Source organism: Gadus macrocephalus, chromosome 7 (assembly GCF_031168955.1).
Source record: "Gadus macrocephalus chromosome 7, ASM3116895v1".
Lineage (NCBI taxonomy): Eukaryota > Metazoa > Chordata > Actinopteri > Gadiformes > Gadidae > Gadus > Gadus macrocephalus.
In genome coordinates this window covers 14,198,194-14,224,583 of record NC_082388.1, presented here as the reverse complement: position 1 = coordinate 14,224,583, position 26,390 = coordinate 14,198,194, and the positions used below count along the sequence as shown (strand labels likewise).

General features: G+C 45.2%; 1 protein-coding gene across 1 annotated transcript in view; it reads left to right on the top strand.

Annotated features, from left to right (window-relative positions):
- jade2 (jade family PHD finger 2) overlaps positions 1–26,390 on the top strand; it is a 121,916-nt gene that overhangs the window by 57,775 nt on the left and 37,751 nt on the right. The window contains exons 5-10 of the mRNA XM_060056792.1: positions 13,009–13,271; positions 16,601–16,812; positions 18,902–19,069; positions 22,500–22,616; positions 24,819–25,316; positions 25,658–25,822. Coding sequence (XP_059912775.1) covers positions 13,009–13,271; positions 16,601–16,812; positions 18,902–19,069; positions 22,500–22,616; positions 24,819–25,316; positions 25,658–25,822 — 1,423 coding nt within the window. The remainder of the gene's footprint in view (positions 1–13,008; positions 13,272–16,600; positions 16,813–18,901; positions 19,070–22,499; positions 22,617–24,818; positions 25,317–25,657; positions 25,823–26,390) is intronic.

Genomic DNA, 26,390 nt, shown 5'->3' with positions numbered 1-26,390 from the left:
CAGAGACTGGGTCTGGGCCAGAACCCGAGTCGGCCGTTCACTTCCAAAGGGGTTGAGTCAGAAGCCTGCTAAACCCAGTCACCTCCTCAGGGGACGTTTGGGGAGAAAGGTCTTCAGGGTGGGGAAGCCTAACAGCGTAAATATCAATGTCCAAAATCATTCAGACACCGTTTAAATACAAATCAGATTGTGAGAGAGTGTTGTCCCTAATATACATGTTTGGATCTTTAAGACACAATTGACATGTATTTGATGCATTTAAGTCCGATCATTTGGACCTGCACCATCATATTCCAGAAACAGCTTCAGTCCCCAGGCCAAGTGGATACTCTACTATACCAGTCAATGCTACTTTCAGAAGTCATGGTTTTGTTTATCACTGCATAGACCGGGGAGTGTCCTAATTTGATTGTAAGGTCACAAAGCTGTGCAGAAGTGACCGCTCTGTTCAGGTGAAGCCGGCTGACTCTAGTCTGGGCCTATTTGAATCAGCTTGTTATATACTACAGGCTTTGATGGGCAATACAAACAAAGATTTCTCTTTGATTTGTTCAGTGATCACATTTGTAGATTGGGGCGGGGGAGCAGGCAATTTGGAAAATACACATAGAGTGAGGCCTGCTCTTATCATAACTTGCATTGATAATCAACAGGCCCAATATACTATAATAGCTCTCCCCCCTCCTGTTCTGTTAAGGTGAGTGTAACGTGTGATCTAAGTGCGCTTACTTTGAGAAAAGGAGGGATGAGGAGTTTGACACAGTAATCTTTGGGTTATTTATTTTAGTTTCTGGTGACCAATGTTCACCGTCAGTCAGACCATTAAAGAAATAAAATTAAAATAATAATTGGCACAGCCCTTATTAGAATATGTAGTTAACATCATAACTTTCTCTTGCCATGACATCTACTACGCTGCCTTCCTAGGAGCCGTTGCAATTTCTGGCCAATAACAGGAGACCAATTGATGTTTGCAAGTTTTCAACAGCAAAAAGCAAACCGTATTGTAATGTTACATGGGAAAACTGGGATGAGGTCCAACCAAGCCCAGACACTCAAGGAGCAGTACAGAGCCGAAGAATATACAAAAAAACTAGAGAACCAAAGTATGTGATGAGATTTTTATAGTTTACCTGCTAGTTCCAGCCTTGATGGCTTTCTGGATAAATGGCCGTCCTGACACTATTTTTGGATGAGTGTTGTTTATGTGCGTCTTTGTTTAGCTGTGAATAAGTCTTTGTGAGACTGTGGCTTTGTGTGATTCTGACTGTATTTACTGTAGTCTAGCCCACTACAGTACATACAATGCATCATTGTTGTTGCTCATTTGGGAATTGTCATTCCGTCTAAAGCACCATCTGTCTTCTCTACTTCTATTTCAGTTCTCTGCTCTCCCACCATTTACCTTTTTTAAGTGGCTGACCCATGCTCTCTTAAGGCTCTTTTCCATCACATGTTACTGCTGAACTATTCTCGGCAGTCCTCGTCTGTTTTAGTTTTCCATTTGAGAAAGGATTGATACTACCTGGTACCGGTTCCTTTTTCTCTGTATCACCTGTTGAGGTTCCAGGCGAGCGGAGGATACCAAAAAGTTATTTGAAAAAACACAGATTGGGTCGGAGAAAATCGTCTCCAGAATCCTCCAACTGCGTAGTCTCCGCACATCTTCCCCGGCTCTCTTTCTACCCGGTTGCCATCCCAAACGGCAGTAAAGCCATTGGTTATGATGATGAGTTTGATGATGATTAGGGAGAGAATTTCATCCTGTTTGAAATGAAAACAACGCATTAGCTCTGCCATCTGCTCTCCCTGCAGTCCTCCTCTTCCAGGTTTAATGGATGGGTGAAGGCGTACTGGGGGGGGGGGGGGGGGGTTAGGGGGGGGGGTACTGGAGGAATTAATATAATGGATGGGTGGATGAATTGAACAGAGGTGTTGATGGATTCATACAAAGGATGGATGAGTGAACGACGGCCAGATGGAATGAGGTCTTAAATGGATTCTGGAGACGTGCATAGCGCCAAGCAAAAAGTGTCTGATTGGATTTGAAGGAATGGAGCTGACCCTTGGCTGAGACCGCGGCTCGGCAAAACAACCCTCAAGCATTTTGATGGAGATGGTGGGTATTTCAAAAATTTTCAAAAATTCTCTCAGAAGGACTTTGGCAGTAAGAACTAGAAGGGGGGGGGAAAGGGAACCAGGCATGAAGGACGCAAACGGCTGAAAGATTAAATGGATGTATCATCCACTGAGGACCTGAAGGAGGCCCAGGGTGAGGAGTAAACAGATATGACTAAGTGGAACACTACCAGGACTAGTGCTCCCCTCGGAGTGAGAGGGACACGGAGATAGTTTAGTGTCTACCACACTGCACCAACTCACACATACATGAAAACAAATCTATGGATGCTGTTTGTGTAAATGTCTCGCTAATGGAGCGGTTTTATCTGTCAAGCTGATAGAATTACAGCTTTGGCTGACAAACCTTGCATGTCAATGAGCCTCACTAGTCTGTTGCTAGCAGTTGTGCCGTGTCGGTGGGCAGTCACTCACATCTTTACAGACAATAATTATTTTAATAATAAAAGCAACAATTAGCCAAAATATTTGTCAAATTTTGGTTGATATGTGAATCACCACCAAAATAAGAAAAGGATTTGCATTGTTTGAACGGAGTAAGGCACATGTAGCGCAATTCTATTTTGGACGCAAACATTATGTTGCGTCTGTCCCGGCTAACTGAAGCATCTGTCGGGGGCTTTGAGCTGTACAACAAAAATAGAAGAACCGGCAAAACAGTTCCTTGAAAGCAGTTTAAATTGGTTATCAGTACAAGGTCCATGGTTTCTTTGCAAAATTAGAACTAAACAATTTTATATTAGCAAGGTCTACCAACCGATTTCTTAAGGTTTAAAACGTAATGGCTGTCGCTAGGGGTCTCTCAATAAAAACAATCCAAAAAGACATAGTTTAATGACATTGAACTAAAACAACTATGGGAGTTGTTGTCTGCTCCACAATTGCCATTGAATATCTACCGATGTGACTCAGGCAGAAATTATGTTCATGGACGTTTTAATGTATTCAAGTTTTATTGACGTAATGTTCAGTCCCCATTTGATAACATTATGTCACCTCATTCTAATGAATTGGCCGAAAGTACCGTACGGTTACCTTGCTGACTAACCATTAGATGGGTCGACTCGACAGCCAAAACAGCAGTAGATAATGCCATGTGGCGAGTTAAATTGTGGAGTAGTTCACCTCTGTTAACCTTGGTGGAAACAGTCAAACTGATACAGATTCAACTGACTTTTGGTTTCTGGTGGAAGCTCTCGCAGACAGCTCTCATTGATATTTAGGCTGTGTATTAGATTGGAGTTTTGGGGTATTTCTTGCAAGTTTATTTCAGAAATACATGGTGGCAATTTGCACATGATATGAGGTGCAATTCCATCCACCTGTTATTATGTAAATTTTTTATTGGCGCATAAAATATTCGAAAACTTTCATTTAGCCTTGAATCGTTCGTTTGAGGGAACGTTTGAGGGCTAAGAACTAAATTCCCACTTATAACGAAAGGCAATAAAACCAAAGTTAATATCCCAAACTCTTTCATAAAAAAGGTTTGATCTGCCATCTTTTGAACTGTAAGCACTTACAATTAATAATTCAGTATCTTATTTTTAATACATACTCTTCCTCTGAACATCATTCAGTGTTTGTGTGTTGATGTGAACACTTCAATGATTCAGTATTTTAATTTTACTACAATTTTGAATGCATACTTTTCCTCTGTGTCATTCAGTGTTGTTGTGTTGGTGTGTTGGTGTGTTGTGGTGGAGCAGGGCCAGGGTGAACATGTTTTCTACAGGCCCTGTTGTCTGGATCAGCGGCCGTGGTGGTGAGAGGGGGTGGGGGGACCGGGTCTGTTTGTGGGCTTACTGGAAGTGTGTCAGACAGCTGAGGAATGCAGAGAATAGGGTGGGAATGTGATTTTGTATGTGTGTCTGTGTGTGTGTGTGTGTGTGTGTGTGTGTGTGTGTGTGTGTGTGTGTGTGTGTGTGTGTGTGTGTGTGTGTGTGTGTGTGTGTGTGTGTGTGTGTGTGTGTGTGTGTGTTTTTCTGTCACACAATAAAGGTCCATGGGTTTGAGCATTTTGGCAGATGTTGTACATATTGATATCAGCAATGCTCGGCACTTATTGTCTGCTTTTGACTAATAGCTTTGGGCTGAGGCCAGGGTCCAACAGGACTTGTTTCAGCTCCTAGACGGTATGAACGCAGACTGCATGTAAACCCAAAGGTGGCTACACTCTTAAGAAGACCATTGCATTTGTAGGTGCCCACTGCAACCAATAAGCATGCAGTACAGACAAAGCAGTACAGAATGATCCAACAAACCAATACTCCTCCCACGACTTTGACCTCCCCTGCGGTGTCTTCTTGCCTTACCTAGATGTGTTGGCAAGTTTGGATTTGATACTGAAAACCATAAATAACTGAGTAACCCTGAAGGTATTTCATTAAAATCCTAAACAGTTAGATCTCCATGCCCTTTGTTTCCAGACCCAGGGTATGAGCCAAACTGCTGCTCGGTATCTCACGATTCTTCTTGCTGTTGTACTTTTGAAAATGTCTGGTATCGATCGACAAGAGATACCCACCTCAAACACTCTAGTGTTTGTGTATGGTTGGAAGAATACCCCACTGATACAATGAAATCCTTTATCTTTTTATGGATTGAAATGGATTGGCTCCACTTATAGTTTATTTCCCTGTTAATTCAATCACTTCAACACTTTGTACTAAGCTAGCTGTCGGAGATCACATGTTGTGTCAATGTCTATCCAAAGTAGGTCAATACATTTACCTGCTGTTGGTTCTGAACCACACACCGGGAGAAAGCAATTGTGTAGTATGTGCTTGTGCTACACTGTCTGTAGTAGGCAGCCATGGATCTCGCGCGCGTGTGTGTGTGCGTGTGTGCGTGCGTGCGCGTGCGTGCGTGTGTGTGTGTGTGTGTGTGTGTGTGTGTGTGCGTGCTGGTGGTTAATCCCTGCAGCTTGCTCTAGCAGAATGACAGTAGGGTTATCAGTTATTTCTACAGGTGTGGGGGGGTTGGGTGGTCAGCCGGTTTATGTTTTGGTGGCAGGATTCCTGGTGGCAGTACTGTGCTGTGTTTGTTGTGCTCAGTGTGAGGGTAGGAGGGTCGGTGGGTACAGAGCACACTGAGAGGAGCCATACCACCCATAATATTCTACCTTTCCTCCTTGGCCTCTCCCTCTCCCCCTCCCCCAGGCTTCAGACCTCCATTCCTCCACATCCTGCTTTTAACTACCAACTCCACCGAGTTTTTAATACTAACCACAGGCCAGGTGTGTGTGTGTGTGTGTGTGTGTGTGTGTGTGTGTGTGTGTGTGTGTGTGTGTGTGTGTGTGTGTGTGTGTGTGTGTGTGTGTGTGTGTGTGTGTGTGTGTGTGTGTGTGTGTGTGTGTTGGTTTCGAGGTGGGTGTGTAGGGGATGTGGTGGGCTAGGGTGTTGTTTCAGTGTGTGGGAGAGAGAGAGGGGAGCAGCAGGGGTCATTTGTAGTTAGAAGTTCACAAAATGAATTCACAATGTTGAATGAGAAGTGTGTTATATTATGAAGTGAACTCATGGATATTAAATAAGGTATCTTTTATGAAGATCTTCATACGAAAAAACTATAAAATATGGAAGCTACAAAAGCTAATAACCTAAATGTATAAAGTATTTGCATAAAGGTATAGGCTAGTAGGTGATTTCTACCACCCGGATGGGCATATAAAGCCATTGACAAGTTCCAGATGTAACGTAGTGTTACCGTTAATAAACAATTTGGATAATGCCGGTACACAGAACTCCACAGACAAGATAAAATAGGTCCAGTCCTTTGTAGACATTTGAAGGTGGAAATAATAGATACAGTACACATGCAGTATGTATGGAATGTTTTTTCTCAATGGATGGATTTTGCTAGTTTACCATCAACAGACCAATTCGCAAAGATATTAGTCAGGAACTCTCGGACCATTTTCAATCAGCGCAGCCATCTTGGTTGTTTATGACAACGCCACAACAGTGCTTTTCTGCGCAATCATCGTATTAAGCCCGCGCAATATACGATGCACAGCTGTTATTTGCCTGACCCGGGGCCAGTTCTTCTAGAAATCTGTCCGAACAGAACAGTGGCCGGATTCATACCCCACAATATGACATGAGCTCGCAGTTTCCTCTGGTTTCCAGGCAAAGATTTTGCTACCAAGTCCTCAAATTGCATGAGTTTTTTGACCAATTATTTTTAACAAATCAAGCAATAATCAACGATGGAGAACATTTTTCATTTTTGGCACGGCTAGGTCAGTTGCTATGCTGATTGGATCACAATCTCAATGTCCAGTTGATCAATCAGATTGCTGGGTCGGAACTACCCGTAATGCTGGGCTAAATCTTGCGTTGCTGGGGAAAGTCTTCCCCAAGCCTTTGTTTCAACTCCCAAACGTGGTCAAGGCAGTTCTCTAATGCCCCTGGAGACGGTGCGTATTGAACCTTTTCTTGTTGGCAGGACATGACTGATCGGCGTGTCCGTCTTCCTGTCTGTCTGTCTGCCAGTACATTTGCCTTGCTTGGAGAAGAGCAGGGAGCCTCTTTGTTTTATTTCATTTTCTATTTTCATTTTCGTTTGTTTAACAGAATTTTGTTCCACATTGTATATTCAGGTGGAACTTGGGGTGAATGATGATGCAGCAGAAAGGGGAAATGATAATAAATTAGTCTTAAAAACCGGGCTAAGCAAAACGTCTAATTGCTAGTGGGGAGGCCCCTGGCGACACAGCTCTGTGGCCCAGAGCAGGGGGGCATCATTATAACACACTTGCTCTGGAGCTAGGATGCTAAGCGTGTGTGTGTATTTATCCGCAAAATGGGTTGACTTCAGGGCGGAGATATTCATCTGCTGATCAGCACTGATGCTGATTATGGAAACACAAAACGTTGAGCAAACCCCGCCTTGCTCTTCTGTTATCTCCCAACTGCTCTTTCACTCTTTATCTCACTCTTCCTGTCCCTCTGCCTTGTTTCACTTTGCTCTCATTTTCATCTTTTTTCATATTTCTCTTTTTTTCTTTCTCTCTCTCTGTGTAGCAGCCGGATCTCTCACTCTCTGATTGGATCCTCTACTGGATCATTCTCTTTCTAACGCGTTTTCACTGTTTCTGGCTGTGAGGGTGGTGAGTTGAGAGGAGCGACATGGTCGGGGTCAGCACCCTCTCATGATAAAGTGGAAGCAGCCGTGCGCTCCCTCCAGGTAGGGTCTCCTGCTGAACGCCGTGGCTCCAGCCTGGGTAAACCAGGTGGGTTGGGGCTCGTTGACCTGCTCCTGAACACCGTGGCTCCAGCAGCGGGGACACAGGTCCTAATTCTAGTCAAAAAGTGCAACTTTTGTAAAAATGTGTTTCTGTGCGTTCCGTAGCACCATACAACAAATAACGGGAAACCTTAACCTGCAAATAAGACTTTTGACTTTGTGCATCCTGACACCATGGGCATTATGTGTTTGACACCTGCCCTGTGCGAGCCGTCACCGGCCGCCATTTCTGTGGCTTGAAATTCCGATGCCAAGTGTAAAATGTACGCCGGTTGCAATCACCAATCAAAAATGATTTACTGACTTAGTAAGTAGATAAACACACCCCAACAAAAGGATTTAAGCACTATTATTTCGGTGTCATTTGTTACAAATGCCATTGCCATCGGTCAGCTATTGGTGAGTGAAATTTGCCAGGCTGATTGGAGTTGACTGTTCTTGCCTCAGTATGAGCCCGTTTAGATTTCAGAACGCTCCTGGGTCATTTCTGACCAATCAGGGCATCTCTTCTGTGATCCCGGAATCATCTTGCCTGTCAATCACGGGTGCATGAAATGGACCACAGTGAGGGTGGGGGCAGTGATGGTGGGGATGTTTTTTGGGTTGTTTAGTTTCAAAATCGGGCTCTCTTGTGCTCCTTTCTGCTGACTCACTATAACCTCTATTACACAGAGCGCCTTTAAGAACAGAAAGCCTCTTAAGGCTTGAAAACGATGCTGATGAGTTTGATCCAACATCCATGCCAGTGTAAACTTTCGACTGCTCCCGTGCACGTAGAAGATCAAGAGAGTGAAATGAAAAGATGTAGTGCAAACTTGGCCAAAGCTATTGGGTGTCGATAAACATCTCATTCTGTCTGTCCCCACTACTCCTTTGTTTCTCTATCGCCTCATATCATGCTCTATCTGCCTCTCTCCTCTCGGCCCTTTCATCTCCAGTTTCTGCTTCTCACAACTAACCATTGGAAAATAGAGAATGAAGAAACACTTTATTTTTTTACTTGAAGGTGAGAAAACTTAAGGCTGAGGCGACCATGTTGCTAGTGTAGATTTAAGTGTGCGAGTGTGCCTCTGCTTTGTCCCGTAGCCTGTCTGCAAGGCTTGTATCCATGAGAACAAGCCTGGCATTCCAGGGCAGACTACACTAGCATTTTTAACCAGGGAAAAAAAAAGCCATCTCACTGTATCAAAACTACAATACATTTGTAAAGGTTTCATTAACCCATAGTTGATACATGCACACGCAGACGCACATACAGCCCCCAGCTGAGGACATGTCACTACATTTATATTCTAAATATTAAAACATATATTGTGGCAAGTTTTTGTAATGATCCAACCCTCCATTCTTGGTAAAAACTAGTGCTGTCAAGCGATTAAAATATTTAATCGCGATTAATCGCATTAATGCCATAGTTAACTCGCGATTAATCGCGATTAATCGCAAATGTTTTTTCTATGCTAAATATCCCTTGATTTCTTTGTCCCATTCATTTCTCATTTTAATGCTCTTATCAACATGGAGAAGTGCATCGGCCTGCCTTGTGCAAATATTTTTTTATTGATAACAACATTGGCATATATTGATCAAAACAGGACGATACAAAAAAAAAAAGCCTATAGTGCAATTAAACGATAAACATACAAACATACTGCCTTGAACATAGCAGTCAGGCTACTGCTTCTTTGGATTGAGCCAAAGAGAAAAAATAAAAGTTTTGAAAAAAATAAAAGAATTAAGTTAATCGCGCGATAAAAAAATTAACGCCGTTAAAATTGATTTGCGTTAACGCCGTTAATAACGCGTTTAACTGACAGCACTAGTAAAAACATATTGTATCGAAATTCATTAACTGATTAATGGTTACCCGTCCCAGATAGACAGACAGACACACCCCTTTGTTGTCTGACTAATTTCTGTTAACTGGGTGAACTTGGGATGGGGGGCTAAACCCTCACACCAAAACCCCACACACTGGTGGGAAAGCTGGGGGGATTACATGGAAAAGCGGGAATTCTTGATCTCTTACTGACAAGAGGTATGTCAAGAATGAGGCAAAAAAAAAGATCCCCCTCACACACACACACACACACACACACACACACACACACACAAGGGGCCAATTGTGGGACCATGGTGTGGCGCATAGAGTATCAAATTCTAATCCATAAGTGTGAAAGGAATGGTGTGTGTGCGTGTTTCTGTGCACACAAACCCACACACATGTACTTCTGTCCAAGGCGAGGGGATTTGTCTAGCCGCTTGCTTTTGGGAAATCCATTGTTGGTATGCAGGGAAACTTTTGCATTCATTTGTGTGTGTGTGTGTGTGTGTGTGTGTGTGTGTGTGTGTGTGTGTGTGTGTGTGTGTGTGTGTGTGTGTGTGTGTGTGTGTGTGTGTGTGTGTGTGTGTGTGTGTGTGTGTGTGTGTGTGCGCGCGCGTCACACATCATCAACTCAATAATGCAATGTCATTGAAGATGGGTGCATGTTGTTTTCAGATATCAGTAGGGTAGAGCATATATTGTAAAGCGTGCACGCCTATTAATGAGATGGATACTATCGCTCGTTTTAAGGGCCTCCTGCTCCTCTGCCGTCCATGGAGCATCCGTAATGTTTTACATAGTGCCTCAGAGTTAAATGGCTGTTTACACAAGAGGTTTCCGCTGGGCAGGCCGTCGCGGCCAGACCGAGCAGCTAAACGTCTCGGTGCCCAGCCGAGAAGGAAAAAAAGGAAAGAAAAGGTCTTGGTGTCAGCGAGCGCTGGCCCGTCCAGCCCCCGGCTGTACAATGTGCAGCGTTAGGAGGGTAGGAAACAGAGATTTATGGGGCCGGGGGGGGGGGGGGGCGGGGAGTCTGAATTATTAGGTCAGAACAGTAGTGTCAAAATAATGATCCGTCTGTGTTGGTCTGTCTGCGGGCTTTCCTGTCTGCGTCTCAGGCTTCATATCTCACCACTTGTTTGTTTTTATTTGTGGCACGCATAACCTCATTCAGTATGCTAATATTAGATTGTCACGCATTGTAATCCATTTGAACACTCAAAGAACACAGAGATTGTTGAATATGCTTGTTTGGTTTGCTTTGGTTGTGAACCTAATGATTTATTTATTTACTAGATACTTGACCTAGTTACAACTGGAGCTGCAGCACTGTCCCACTGATTTGTCAAGCAAGTACACACGCTCACACTCACTCACATAAACACACACTCAAACACACACACACACACACACACACACACACACACACACACACACACACACACACACACACACACACACACACACACACACACACACACACACACACACACACACACACACACACACAGAGTTGATGACACAAAGATGTGTTGAATATGTTGTGAAGAACAAGTTTTTAGTTTACTTATTTATCTCACGTCTCCTAATTGCCTCATCTTTATATCCTTTACATCCTTTCCTCTTATTTTGAGCCATACATTTGGGGTTGCTGTCTGGAATAGTTTCCGCATGGCTCACCAGATGAACATCCCAGTAATACACCCTTGTAAAAAACCATCTTATCCCACAGAGGGGATGTTGTTTGTTTGTTGTTGTTGTTTTGCGGTTAATTTTATGAGGCCGGAGCCTTGCTGAGCTCTCCTGATAAATATCAGGAGAGGGGGGCGGGGGGGCTGAGCACATGTGTATTCAGAACCTTCCCTCCAGAGCACATGTACACTCCCACCTGAGGCCTGGAGTTAGAAGGTACCTGATGGTTTACATCGTCTGTGAGGCCATACATTTGTGTTTAATCTCATTTTACTTGCAGATTCGGAATTTCATCAGCCACGCCTTATGAAATAATTCAATATCGTCATTCGTATCAATATTTAAATCTTTAACAATTCATTTAGACGTCGACACTGAGTGTAACAAAATAGCAACACTTGCTTATTTGAGAGGCAATACAATAGCAAACGCGCTCGCTGATAATCTTCTCAAAGTTTTTCAAAGTCTTCTCAAAGTGTTTTTGGAATTCTTTTTATTTGAGCAAGTCCCTTGTCTGGTTTATGTTCTTAAAATAAGCAAGTTTTCAATGTTTGTTTCAAAGGTCTGTTTAAAGAGGCTCTCATTCACATGATCAAGCACATCACCTTCCCCTTTTCATAAAAGGGTCAGAGGTGTGTGTGTGTTTGTGTGTGTGTGTGTGTGTGTTTGTGTGTGTGTGTTTGTGTGTTGGAGAGAACACAAAATGTTACATGTGAGAGTGAGAATCTGTGTGTCTGTGTGTGAGAACGCACATTGTTCTGCGTGTGTGTGTGTGTCTCTTTGTGGAATTGAATTGCTTTCAGAAGGTCAAGCAAAGTTCCTGACCCCATTTCCGGATGTTGTTTGCAGTAATGCCCGAGGGTTCAGGGACCAAACTATCTGTCACCCTCCTCAAGCCCAAGACTCAATGTGCTTCAGTGGGGTTGTCAACGGTGTAACTTTAAATCATGTCTTCCCAGCAGCGGGGTCATGACCCTGAACGGACGTCCCTCCGATAATATGAACCTGGGATCTGCATGAACTCTGCCCTGCTGCAGACCCTGGTTGTGTTGATGTAGTGGTTGTATGCTCGGTAGACAACCACACCAGCAATGTTAAATGTGATATTATAGTTGCATCACAGAACAATCAGACGGTCTGCCTGAAGCGCTGGTACTGGATGAACCGGAGACTTGTACTCATCTGAAGCAGGTTGCTTGTTGAGGAGGCCACAGTTTTCACATGTCTCTGCTGAGATGAAGCCCAATAGGTCATTTTCAAAGAACACGTTTTTGTTTCTATTTTAGTGCAAGTAAACCCTCTGCATTCAAACACTGAGATTCAAAAACAAGTGTTTTGGGCTGTACTTCTAGGAAGGAGGTGAGAGGTGTTGTCTCCATGGTTACGACCCAGGGCAAAATTATTGTGTCATGGTTATTTTAAGCTCGTACCGTCATTGAGATGTTGTCGTTGAAATGCACCGCACATTGTTGGTTACACTATAAGTATCCAAGAAACTTAAAGCATTCATATTTTGCACTTATCGTGTCTAATAATTTAATTTGGGGGTACTGCTAGATTAGGTTTGCATGCTTTAATGTTAAAAATGCAATTTATTATTCTCACACTGTTCATTGTTGCAGACCCGCTTTAAGCCTCTGTCAAAGAAGACCGGTTTTAGCTCCTGTCTCACACACGCAAATACATTGCGCGTGTCTGTTTTGAAGGCCTCTGTTTGATTACGAGTCCGAGTTCGATACCAAATCCTAAATTCACTACACCAGAACATCAACAACATTTATAGAGCTGACTATGGGCCTTTGAGGCGTAGAACAGAAAAAGAGTCATTTTGTTTGAAAAGTAAGGATACAGCAATAATTAGGACAGTGAGGTTTCCTTATGCCACCGGACCATAATAATAAGTGTAGAAATTCAAAATAAACTATTTTGTTAAAATAACTCCCATGTTTGTTTTAAACAGAACAAATCCTCAACTAATAAAGTCTTCAAACCCCTGCTGGCCGTTCATGTGCCTCTTCCATCGTTTAGCTTCACGTCGGATTTGACTATGGAGGTTAATTGTGATAAAGATGTCATCAATGATTCTTCTCTCTCTCTTTCTCCCCCAGTCTCCTCCCAGAGATGGGCGTGGCTTCTCTCTGCGGGCCGTCAGGGCGGACACACCCTCGGTTTGCCTGTGAGGAGGAGGAGGAGGAGGAGGATGAGGAGGGGGACGAAGAGGAAGATGACGAGGAGGGCGAGGGCAGTGTCATGAAGGTGATGAGAACCCCCCTCCCGCCACCCCCTCCAGCCCAGCTGTACAGCCGGTATGACCTGGATGAGCTGGACGTGGCCTGGCTGGGTCTGGTGAACCAGGAGTTCAGACAGATGGGTACGTTTACCACACAGGTACCTGCGTCTTCAGGCGCTGAAGGAAGTGGCGCCATAGTGATAGATCTTTGCACTTGGATTGATGTTTTGTTGCCTTTTTTCGACTACGTGTTAAGAGGAAGTTCTCGGAACTAAACGCAGTCACTCCCTTTTTTTAAATGTATGTTTTTTTCCTGTGGTTAATCTTTTTTTAGATCATAGATTTGATACAATCTGTACAATTTAGTGTTTTGAGAAATCGAAGTCTATGGGTTTGGCGCATAGCTTGAGTAGCTTCTAGGGGTGTACGGCATACGATTAACATATTAATAGATCCTGCCTTACTAGATGATAAGCACTGGTGGGTTTTTGTTGAAAAAACCAAGTAGGTTATAATGGAGACATTTTTTAAGAATGTATCCACACCTCAGAGGTTTGTCGGTCTCTGATATCTCCTCTCACTCCTAAAGCCACGTTAATTACTTCAGATATTAAGCACAAGAAGAGACTTGATCTTAGCAATTACCATTGCCAGTGAAGTCCAGCACACACACACACACACACACACACTCTCTCTATGGATCTCCTTAATTGTGTGGCTGTTGTCTTCATATAGCCTGGCTGTGTTGGGACAGGGTGCTCTGGGCAGTGCAGTACGCCCCCACCCCCCCTCCCCAATTGTGTGTGTGTGTGTGTGTGTGTGTGTGTGTGTGTGTGTGTGTGTGTGTGTGTGTGTGTGTGTGTGTGTGTGTGTGTGTGTGTGTGTGTGTGTGTGTGTGTGTGTGTGTGTGTGTTAAAATGGCATAAAGTAAACAAAATGTTGACCTCCTAACACCTTTTACCCCTTTTTCATTCTTCGGGGCTGAGAGAATTCACCCACAAAACATGATGAAGAACAGGCTCTCCCTCTATGTCTCTCTCTTTTTGTCTGTCTGCTTCTTTATCATCGTTGTTGCCCTTGAATTAAACACACATGTACAGACACACGTAAAATACATACTGTTGGCGCATCCACAGCCCAGTTTGTTTCTGTTCTTAGAACTATGAAGAAACTATTCATAGAACATAGGAAAACCAAGAGATGTTTCTGTATGTGTGACTCATTTTTTGAGATTATCCTTCACCTGCCTGTCCAATCAGAGACATCTCATTTTGCCTTTCCAAAGGCGCGCAGTTTGAAAGGGGTGTGTGGGTGTGTGTGTGTGTGTGTGTGTGTGTGTGTGTGTGTGTGTGTGTGTGTGTGTGTGTGTGTGTGTGTGTGTGTGTGTGTGTGTGTGTGTGTGTGTGTGTGTGTGTTCTTTGCCCTTTGTCGTTTTGTTCCCCTCAGACAAACAAAGTCAGATGAGCAAATACAAAGAGCCCTAGTCCTGGCCAGCACGCTTACTCACAGACTGTACACACACGCACGCGCACACACTTTCCATGTGTGTGTGCGTGTGCGCCCACACACTGGTGTACATGCAGATGCGCAGACACACCCGAGTTTGTAGAGGAGCTCTGTTTGAACAGGACACTCCCTCCTGCCTTGTTCTCTTCATTGTGTTTAGCGGTACATGATGTAAATGTCACAGCCAGTTAATGTCCAACTTGACTTCCTCAAATCTGTACTGTTTCCACAGTCTCCCAGCCACCAGCAGGCTGGACCTATTCTTTAACATTGACACAAAATCTCACTAGATTATTTAATTAAGGTTTAAAAAAGGTTTTGGTGTGCAACTTGTGTGTTGTACTTTTTTATACTTAGAATTATAGCTGAACTCAACGTTCACGTGTAGACCCAACACCACCTTGACCCTGACATATTGAGGGTTAGGCCAGCGATACAGCTAGAGTGGAGGCCAAGAGGACCCAAACTCAAACCTTAAAACCCATTAAAGGTTGTATCAGCGATTCTAGTCTGAAACTTAAATGATCACTTTCATCTTCTCTTTCCTTACGATCCGTTAGCTGCCCGCCCAATAAGCAGCCCGTCAAAAAAACGTGTCTCTGTAGGCAGCCTATGCTCCGAGATCATACTCAAAAACAAATGGTACTACCAACCACTCAAACCAAAATAAATAGTATTCCAAAGAATCACCGACAAGGGGGGTGGATGTTGTGGGGTTTTGCGCTGCGTTCATGATGGGTTTTACTGGATGCACGGAACATGGAAGGGAGGGGTGAGCTGGCTCTGTTTGTTTGGGATCTCGCTTCAAATACCAACAGAAGTGACGCCACCCAACGTCGCTGATACAGCCTTTAAACATCCCTCCTGGCTCTCAAAAATGCAACACATCTCTCAGGTTGCAGCCATCGTGCCTGTTGGTCAGAGGGTTTCCTCCCCCGCTGATCTCCAGCTCAGTGCTCTCAACACAAGGTTTTGTTCTGCGCGTGCGCTTTGCATTATGAAAGCAAGTGTCACATAATGAAAATAGTTTCTACTTAGATTTTCTGCATACTTTTCACCTATGTTTTTCTACCATGATTAACCATTGGTGTCAACCTGGCACTTTGCTCTTGAAGGCAAATTGTGTGTAAAAGTGCAGCGGACTCAGCGCATTCAGACGTACAGAAAGATAGTAAAAGGCTGCTCATCTCCAGCAAGTTATTGGAGCAGTACTTGTTTATGTAAAACTCTGCGGTACATTTCCTCTGCCATTAAACTGTTTCCCGCTGTTAGCAATGTGCCTTCATCTGCAGTCATGTGTCTTAAAATAAACACTGGAAGCATTACAGATGACTTATCTGTAATCAACTGAGTCTAATCCCATGTGCTACCTTACACCTGGAGCAAGTGAGCTCTGCTCTTCCAGAGACCCGTTTGAAGCATACTTTTAGTGCCTTCACTGTTGGCCGCTCTTTGTTTTATGTGGAAGATCTGATGTTCAACCCATCTCCTCCAGTATTCTAGTGCCTCTGGCAATTGCTTTGAGTTCAGTCTTAATAGGTAGTGCTATTTCGGACCCATATCGAGATGGTGGAAGAGATGCGTTACATGCTATTTTACAATTACTCCCTTATCTATAATAGCCAGATGAGAATCCTTAGAGTGTCCTTTCTTGTTTTTGCTTGGAAGTAAACACCACCATAACAAATACTTGCATCACATTACATCAGGAGCTCTGTATAAGTGTGTGTGCGTGTGCGCGCGTGGCTAGGTGTCATTGGCCTGCACCCCACATGATTAACAAACAGTGAAATGACCGCAAGCAGTAGGGACACTACAGGACGTGATACGAAATGATCCACGCAGTAACACCAGCCACTGCATCCACTGCTGTGTGTACTGTATCTGCTGGACTGCAGTCGCCCCTGTTTGAACCTCGCTCAGCACTTTGTGAGCTCCCTGTGCTTCCCTCCGTTTGGCTGCAGCGCTGCCAGAGCTGGACGAGCTGACCATGGAGAGCGTGCTGGTGGAGCTGGAGAGCGTCTGCCAGGAGAAGATGCAGCAGGCCATCGAGACGGAGGAGGGCCTGGGCATCGAGTACGACGAGGACGTGGTGTGCGACGTGTGCCACTCCCCCGAGGGCGAGGACGGCAACGAGATGGTGTTCTGCGACAAGTGCAACATCTGCGTCCACCAGGTCAGCGGTGGCCCGCCTGCGTATGTGTGCGTGTGTGTGTGTGTGTGTGTGTGCGGATGCGTTTGTGCGTTGTCTACATGCAGGATGTGTGGTTTCAGGGTTTACCGTGTCGGTATATATTCCGCACTCACTGGATGTCAGCATATGTCCTCCTCTTGCCACGTAGAGAATACAGAAATGTTGATCTTTCCTCGACAAATCAACAAATAGAAAGCAGAATGAATGTGGCAAAACAAAACAAAACCGAAATCAAAAGAAGGATGCAAAACCGGATGATACAATCCGTAAAACCATCTCTAAAAAGGTGGAGGGTTTTAAGAAGTCATTAGGAGATATGGTGAGGATTTAGCCAGCGTCATCTGGCTCACTGCAGAGCCCCTCAGGGCCCAATGTCGTCCTCCTGATTACCTTGTGTTCCCAATCAGAGCATACGGAAGCCTGCAAATCTGCCCGGTGCAGACCCATTTCTTTTCATAATGAGCCAGGGTTTTCACAGCATCTCCCTGAAAGAAACAGTGTGATGAGAAGTTCTTGTCTGGTCTTGCGGCAGGTCAATAAGCGCACAAATGAGGTCCAGTCTGGATGTAAAGTAGGCTGCCTTAGAAAGGGGATTTTAAATGCCCTGAGAGAATGAAAAGGAAGGGTAACCCCTTTAGGTAAGGCAGTCTTGTGGCATCTTGTAAATATTGTTGGAGGGGGTTGATTTACATGCAGTCCCAGATATGACCTTAACAACAGCATGCCCAGCTAAAAGCCATTTAGTGAGTCTATGACTGTCTTAGACCTGAGCTGGGGGGGATTCTGTCACAATGTGTGCCAATGTTAATTCATTTGCCCCCTCAGCCTCTCTTCTCATTCCCTCGGCCTCTGCTTTTGACTGGCTGCTTTGACATGAGTTCACACCGGTTGCTTTGACCTCATAACAGAATGGTAGGTGTGGCCTTCAGCTGCTGCTGGGCGGACACGGTTAAGAAGGAATCCCACAACTTTTCAGAACTCATTATAATAGTAGTGAATAACAATAGTATAGGAGTGGTGAATAATTGTTCATTTATTATAACTAATATGAATTATTCTACTCCTTACTACTCCTCTTTTGACGGAGTAATAAGGCAGGTTGTTCTATGAACCACTTATTTTATAACAATAATGTGATGGGATAGGATAGCTGCTACTACCTCCCACTACCACTACTACCAAAACCCTTCCATTATTCCTTCTCCTGCTCACACCCGTGGCACGCTGCCTCTGCTCAGGGGCACATGTGATACAGGGAATTGAACCAGGAAGTGTTTAATTACCCCTCGCTCTCCCAAAATCCATTTACTATCCACCGAGTGATCAATCAATCCGGCTGACAAGTGTCTTAGTTTGTTCCGGTGTGGCGCTCCCATTAACGGAGAAGGAGACGGCGCTGGAGGGGCGTGGCTGTGGAGTCCGCAGTGTCCCAGCACTGGGTGTGGCCCTCCCGCAGGACTGAGGCCCTGGGTGTCTGCTGTCGGCCTGGCTCCAGGGGTCTGGCGGTTTCAGCTGCCCTTTGATGCAGTTTGACCAGTTTGAGTTCCCCGAGGTTGAAGCACCGCCGTACGTTCAAAGCGGTGCGTCTTCATTGGAACTTGCGTGGGTTGTGTTTCCGTTGAGCGCTCGAACACCAGCGCCGAGAGGGGATCTGAAAGACACTAACTTCCCCCACACAACACTTATGTGATAATGCCGTTTAGCTATTCAAGGACTTATTCCAATAAAACCAATTAGAAGTGAAATGTCTTTATCGTGACAGCCCCATTTAAAAGGTTACATGTTTATCCAGCGCCACTATTACATTGTTTGGGGAGAACCTTTTTATATATACTTGTGTATCCAAAAATGTATATAAGCACTGACCGAAACTGAGAACAGTGACGTGAACCAAACCTTGAGCTTTGTGAACCGTTCCACCCCCAGTATTGCTACTCTGATCTTAGTGTTCCTCTCTTTTTATAAAATAGTTAGAAAACCAATAGAATATAGTTGATGACCAACTAGTACAAACTAGATGAGTCCATCGTGCTGCATGGTTGGTAACCTCTGCCCCCCCCCTCCCCCCCAGGCCTGCTATGGGATCCTGAAGGTGCCCCAGGGGAACTGGCTGTGCCGGACCTGCGCTCTGGGTGTCCAGCCCAAGTGCCTCCTCTGCCCCAAGAGAGGGGGAGCGCTGAAGCCCACCCGCAGCGGGACCAAGTGGGTCCACGTCAGCTGTGCCTTATGGATCCCCGAGGTAAGATATACTAGTCTCTAATAGTCTAAAGACCAAATCGCACACCTTTCACCTATATGTGGGGCAAGCAATCATATTGCTGGAGGCCGCGATCTGTAAGTTCATAATTGTCTGTCAGCGAACACATTCTCTGCCAGCATTAGCAAACTTTTCCCGGAGCGACGACCATCGGAAACTACTGGTCCGGACGCTCATATTCTCGGTAATAGTGTTAAAATAAATACAGTGTAGGCTGGCTACTCTAGAATGCCCTTGTTGAAGTCCCCCTCTGAATGCTTCATCCAATGTCCTGTACCGAAACCTTCAGCTTTTTGTTGTCGGCCCAGGCTCAGTTACGTCCTCCCCAATAAGTTCTTCTATAGCGTAGCAGGACTGCTGGATCACAGACACACACACACACTGACTGTGTGTGTATTCCAATCTGGGTTGGAATGCTTGTTTTGCATTAATGGCTTGATCATTGAACGTCCAATCAAAGCCACGAGATACTTTGGCCCATCCTTGCGATGCGGCAATTGGGAGAATGCAGATTGTATTGCAGTATTTACATTTGAAAGTATTTTAGTTCAGTCGTAAATATGTATGAAAGTAATCGCAGTTAAACTAAAGATAAACTAATTACTATTCACAAGATTGTACTAACCGCTCTCAAGTGTGTTAAATGTGTGAAAGCTAATTCCATTTGCACACATTATCAACATGAAAGGGAGCATATTGAAATCGGCACAAAGCTAGTAAAACATGTACTGCATCTGCCAATGCACCTTAACTTGACTTAAAGGTAGCGTAGTTAAATTATGGAAACCAGCCAGGGTAATTTTGATTTTCGATAGTATTCAGCCGAAAAATCCCATCCATCCCTTCAGGATGTACTAACTTCAGGTTGATCCTAAGCCACTCCTGCAAACCCTTGACTAGCTCGCTAGCTTTAGCAATAGGCCTGCCTAGCCTTTCTGAAGGCTCCAGCCATGCTCATTGAGTGCCCGGGCAGAGTGCACGCGGGTAGGTGAGTAGACAGACAGGTAAGCCCTCCAATTGTCCCAATTTCCATTGGGACAATTGGACGGGCTACAGGTCTGCGACAGCCACCGACACCAGATTTTTTTCATAATTTTCTCATAACATTTTATGCACTGATTGTTGCGGTGTAAAGACAATTTCAACAAATACGACAAAAATCTCTAAAACACAGTTTCTTTATGCTGCAGTGCAAAAAGAATCCAAAATAATTTAAACAAAGAAAAAAACAAAATACTGTGTGTGTGTGTGTGTGTGTGTGTGTGTGTGTGTGTGTGTGTGTGTGTGTGTGTGTGTGTGTGTGTGTGTGTGTGTGTGTGTGTGTGTGTGTGTGTGTGTGTGTTCCCCACAGCAGAATACAAATTAATGAAGTAGCTGTTCGTGTCCCCTAACCTTTTTTTTTTGTCCAACTCTAATTACCTTCTGTCACCCTTGATTGAGCTAATTGTTTTCTGTTGCTACGCACACTTTTGTTTTCTCTTCCAGCCAACAAAATTATGAAACAATTTGCATGTGTGCAGGCTCCTGGGTATTTTTGTGTTGTTCAATCCAAAAGTTGTTGTTGCCATAATGTCTCCTTATGTGTGACTTTTCTATTTACATTAACATTTTGCATTGTGGTACTAGCTTGTGTTTTATTTGCACTGTATTTGTATTTGGTGTCTGGTGTGCTTGTATGTTCGAATGTGTCACCTTTTCTACTGTGCACGGAAGCAGCTGTCGTTTCTCTGCACGCACGCAGGCTTTTGAGGAGATGTAAATTGCCCGATGGCAGACAATGTAAATACACAAGGACACACTTAAACAGGAGGGCTCACAGTCGTGACGCAGCAGACATTAACGCACACACATGCCACCTGCGTTCACACAGTAATCCTGCACACAATTGTACAAAGATGTGTTTGTCTATTACAAGGTTGGCTGGTAAAGTGAGAACAAGGACTCACAGTTCAGCCCCCCTCCCCCCCAGAGACTCTCAAGCTTTGAGAGCTTTCGGTGACATAATGACAAAGTGTGTGTGTGAGTGTGACATTGAAAGCAACATCCGAACAAGGCCTGTGATTATGAAAAACGTTTTTTCACTTGGACACACACACACGCGCACACTCACACGCACACGCACACCTCAATTCAAGACATTTAAATTTGTTTTTGTTGCATCCACCATCTTGGTACCGAAAATGCGTCACAGGCATGTGGGCATGAAGAAAACACACACAGTCACACAGGGATGAGAGCAAACGAGACTGAGGAATACATTTGGCATCGTCCTATTGTCCACATAATATCATGGCCCACCGACAGACAAAACACACTCTGCACGTTTGCGTGCTTTGGTGTGTCGAAATACTACATTATTTACCCATTTTGGTAGAAATGTTAATTTGTCAATAAATATATCATTAACATTCAATCCACCATGGTTCTCTTGCCATTGGAACGTTCTGGTCCCCAGTCCCCAAATAGCAGAGCCGTGTGTGTGAATTGGTGGGAAACGGACCCGGGGGTCGTTCCTGTGCATGAACAAAAGAGAGACTGCAGACACGAACGAAAGGAGAGTGGACAGGAGAGAAGGAGGCAAGGGAGGCGGTGAGAGAGATGAAGAGGGAGGGAAAGGGTAACTGTCAAAAAGCAGGGTTGTCATGCTAACAAATCCAAAATACAGAGGTGAGGGAGAAGGATGGAAAGAGATGGGCATCGTAATGAGGGCCTCAAGAAAAGGTATGTAGACGGAGGGCCGGACAGACGGACGGAGGTGGAGGAAGGAGCAGCGTTGGAAAGGCAGCTGTGTTCTGTATGCTGGGGTTCAGAGAGGCCGGGCAGGCATTCAGCAGCCCATGTAGACCGGGCCAAAGCACCAGTTCTAAACCCTCTTTCTCTGAAGTGGTATCACTCTATGGTCTGACCAGACCCAGTGGTCCTCTTTAAAGCACACCTCATTTCGAGCCGACCATCGTGTTCTCTGTGCCTTATTCCTAGTCACGGGTCAGGATACTGGAGCCTGTCTTGGCTGACTATAGCTGGCTTTAGCCAGTTTTAGCTGACTATAGCCGACTATAATTTACTTTAGCTGACTATCTGACGATAGATGAACAAAGTTGGCTGACGATATTTTACTAGAGCTGAGTCAAGCTGGCCAAAGCGGACTATAGCTGACTATGGCTGGCCGTGGCGGAATATACCATTCTCCCAGTCTCCACTCTGGTCCAGTGTATCCGAATTGATCGAGAATTGCATTAGCACTGCCGGTGTTTGCGGTTTGATTCCCCCCAGCCCTGCTAAGGAACTAACGTACTCATGGTGTTGGTGTGATGTTTATGAACAAAGCTTCTACCAAACAGCCTATCTATTACGTAGTGAGTGTAACATAGTGTGGCCTATAGTGCTTGACGTGTGTTGTTCCTTCCTCAAGGTGAGTATAGGCTGCCCTGAGAGGATGGAGCCCATCACCAAGGTGTCCCTCATCCCCTCCAGCCGGTGGGCCTTGTCCTGCAGCTTGTGTCGAGAACACACAGGCACATGCATACAGGTGAGCACACACACGCGCGCACACGCAAGCGTGCACGCACACGCATGCACACATGGTCATTGGTGGAATGGGATGACCACTGCCACACACAAGCCCAGAAGCCAACACACACTTGTGCACATGCATGTTTATCTATAGAAAAGAGGCTCTTGGTCAGAGGGCCACTTTTTAGTTTCACACAAACACAAACACACAAATGTCCTTTCTCGTTCACGCGCAAAGAAGTGGACGCACGCGTGCTTGTGTGTGTGTTGAGGTAACAGTGTGTTTGTGAGTGGTGGGGTACCGGCGTGTTTGCGTGCGTTGGGGTGTGTCTGTGTATGTCTGTGTGTGCCTCTGGCAGTGGGCTTCCTCTCGGCCACAGTATTGATGCTCCAGATTAGCAGGGAGTGTGAATAAATCCTACGGTCAGAGCCTCAGCAGGCAGGGAGTCAGTCCACTGACTCTGTAGCCTTAGGCAGGCTGAGCTCCACCGGCTCCCACTCACTCTGCTCACATCCAGCCGTACAGGGAACATAACCTCGACCAAGGGTTAAATGGAGACTTACGGTCTTAGATGAAGAGCTGAATAAAATCCTTTTTTTCTGTGTATTTTTCATTTATTTAAGGGCATAATGTTTAATACATTTTTATGTCACTAATCTGTGAGAGAAGATAATTGATTTCATACCTTATGACAAACGGATGTTAAAGGTCTTGTAGGTAAGGGTTAAGGGCTATACCTGTTTAATAAATTGACCCCGTTCAGCTCTAAGTAAGTGAAAGGCTCTGTGTCTGTTATATGGGCCGGCCTCTAGATGAGTTCTAGATGGTTGCTGACTCATTTATGACCCATCAGAGCCTTTCTTCCCTGATTAGGTTAGGGAACTCATCTTGTATGTCTATCACAAGCGTGTAAATGACAAATCCAGGAACATTTGTTGAATAAGGGCAGAATGTAATTGATATCATCTAATCATTGATTAACATTTTTATTTACCAATAGATAGCACAGCTATAACAACCTAAAACTGTGCTGTCTTTTCTTTATTAAATTAAGTGCAGCATTACAAAAAGAACAACTGCATCCAGTCTTGATTGTAAACCTACTTCAAACCAAATAATTACAGTTGTACACAGTAAAGAAACACTTTGTAGACGCCATTGAGTGTTGGATCGATGAGACGAATCTACAACATTATTTCGGTGTGCCCTGGTGACAGGAGAGTTGAAGCGGAAGCAAATCAATACGTGACACACAGAGACACTTTGTGTTTACTGTCGACCAGACATGGGGACATCATAACACCTCAACGTTTCCTCAGAAAGGTGCTACTCAGCAGCAGGGTGTGAGTTAGTGTGAGAGTGTTGACCTTAATTCCTTGAACCATACCCGAAGCAAGAACATTATGTGTGTTAACTTGAAATGGTCACTTAACGGTGCTGGCTTAGAGTGAACTTAATTAATGCACACAGACACAGACAGACACACACAGCAGTCAATTAAGCTATCGATGTGTGGACTTCAGCTTTGACCCCAACTTTGACCCGTTTTCGATCACTGTCAAACAAACTCACTCACACTTAAATGTTCAGAGCATATCATGCCACCCTTGGGAGATCAGCAGCGGTACGTTGACTGCATCAGTTGTCTGTGTGCTTTTACCTTACACTGCTATAAACCTTGACAGCGCAAGAAGAGATTCTTCTCAGACTAGATAAGAAACTAGAATACAACAGATTGTCTCTGGAGCTGGAGGCTTATTGTGTGTGTGTGTGTGTGTGCGTGTGTGTGTGTGTGTGTGTGTGTGTGTGTGTGTGTGTGTGTGTGTGTCTGTGAGAGAGGTAGAGGGACAGACTGATAAAGAGAGGGCGAAATTAACGATGGCTCCAAGCCAGTATTTAAAATGGATTGTTTTTTTGCTGCGTTTTAATCTCATTGTTTTTTTAACAAGGCAAGAGACAGGCAACAGTGATGAGACCTCTCCCTTCTGTCCTTGATGCTCATACTTGGAGATCATCCTTTTTTAGCTTCTTTCTAGCACCATTTAAGGAGTGTTTGAACAGATAAAACGGCAGGTTTGAGACCAAATCGAAGCACTATTGGGCTTTTTGCTGCAGTTGGTGCAGGGTACTAGAGCTAGCCAAACCTCACCCTCACCTCTAGTTGAAGTTGCCAGTGACCGTCCAATGAGTGCTGAGTCCCCTCCCTCTGCCCGCCAGTGCTCCATGGCCTCCTGTATCGTGGCCTTCCATGTGACTTGCGCGTTCGACCACGGCCTGGAGATGAGGACCATCCTGGCGGAGAACGACGAGGTCCGCTTCAAGTCCTTCTGCCTGGAGCACAGCGCCAGCTCCTCGGCCACGCCCCCCACCACGCCGCTCGCCGCCGCGCACGCCAACGGCAGCCAGCAGCATCACACAGCCACCGCGCCCGCCGCCAACGGAGCGCACACGCCCACCACGCCGGACCGGTTCAGACCGGAGACCGCCCACCACCCGGGCGCAGGTCACGGCGGAGGCGGCGGCGTGGCCAACGGGCGCCACGGCGACCCGGAGCTGAGGCCCGGGCTGTCGGCCAGCGAGCGGGCGGAGCGGGAGCAGCTGGAGAGGGAGAAGGTGAGCCAGAGGAAGCAGAAGCTGCAGGAGCTGGAGGATGAGTTCTACTGCCTGGTGGACCCCAGAGAGGTGGCCCAAAGACTGGACCTGCCCCACAGCCAGGTAGGACCCCTGCTTAACATCTTATCTATAACATGAGCTCAGGGACATGACATAGACTGAAAATGATCTAAAGTAGATTTCATGGAATAGATGATCTAATATTATGAATCTTAAGACTGAATGTTTTGGTTAGCTTACCTAGAATTTGGTCGAGCTAAGATGGGACTGATTATTGACCCATTACTGGCCTGGTTTTCATAACATATCACAACGAATGCTACAGGCTATACTGCTCTAATATAAAACTAAACATCCTTTGGAACCTCTGAAAGGAAGTGAAACTACCGGATGTTACATATCGATAAGAAACCATACTTGTCTATGTGTGTGTGCGTGCGCAGGTGGACTTCCTGTATCAGTTCTGGAAGTTGCGAAGGAAGGCCAACTGCAACCGTCCCCTGGTGACCCTGAAGAGGGACGAGGTGGACAACCTGGCCCAGCAGGAGCAGGACGTCCTGTACCGCCGCCTCAACCTCTTCACCCACCTCCGTCAGGACCTGGAGAGGGTGAGTCTGCGTACCCCAGGGAAGGGGGGGTTGTGTGTGTGTTTCCCCCAGGAGGGGTCACAACTGGGTGTGTTCACATGCTACATACAGATCACAGGCCAAACTGTGGCATGGTCCCGCAGTATGGAAATCCAACCTAAATAATTATTTCAGCCTTATTTAACAATCGTTTCCACTCGATGTGTTTCCCCGCTGGCCGTGCGAGGACCGGAGAAATGGAGCAGATCGGTGAGGGAGCGAGAGTGCTAACTAGCAGTTAATGGGGGATTAATTATCAGTGGATAGAGCGGAGCTGTTCCTTAGGGTTTGCATACATTTTTAGTTGAGTCATTTTAGCAAACGCACACACAGACACACAAACGGACACATGCATATGTAATATTGACACAGTAGTGGTCCTGTGTGCTTACGGTAATTAGCTCCTAGCTGTTGGGGTTCGGCTGTAGTTGGCAGGGGGGAGTGAATGGTATATCTCTAATATATGATATGACGGTCTCCCTTTGTTCTGATTTGGGTGACGGTGCCTTGCTCCCTTCACACATCCGGGACAATTCACAGTTTAACTAAT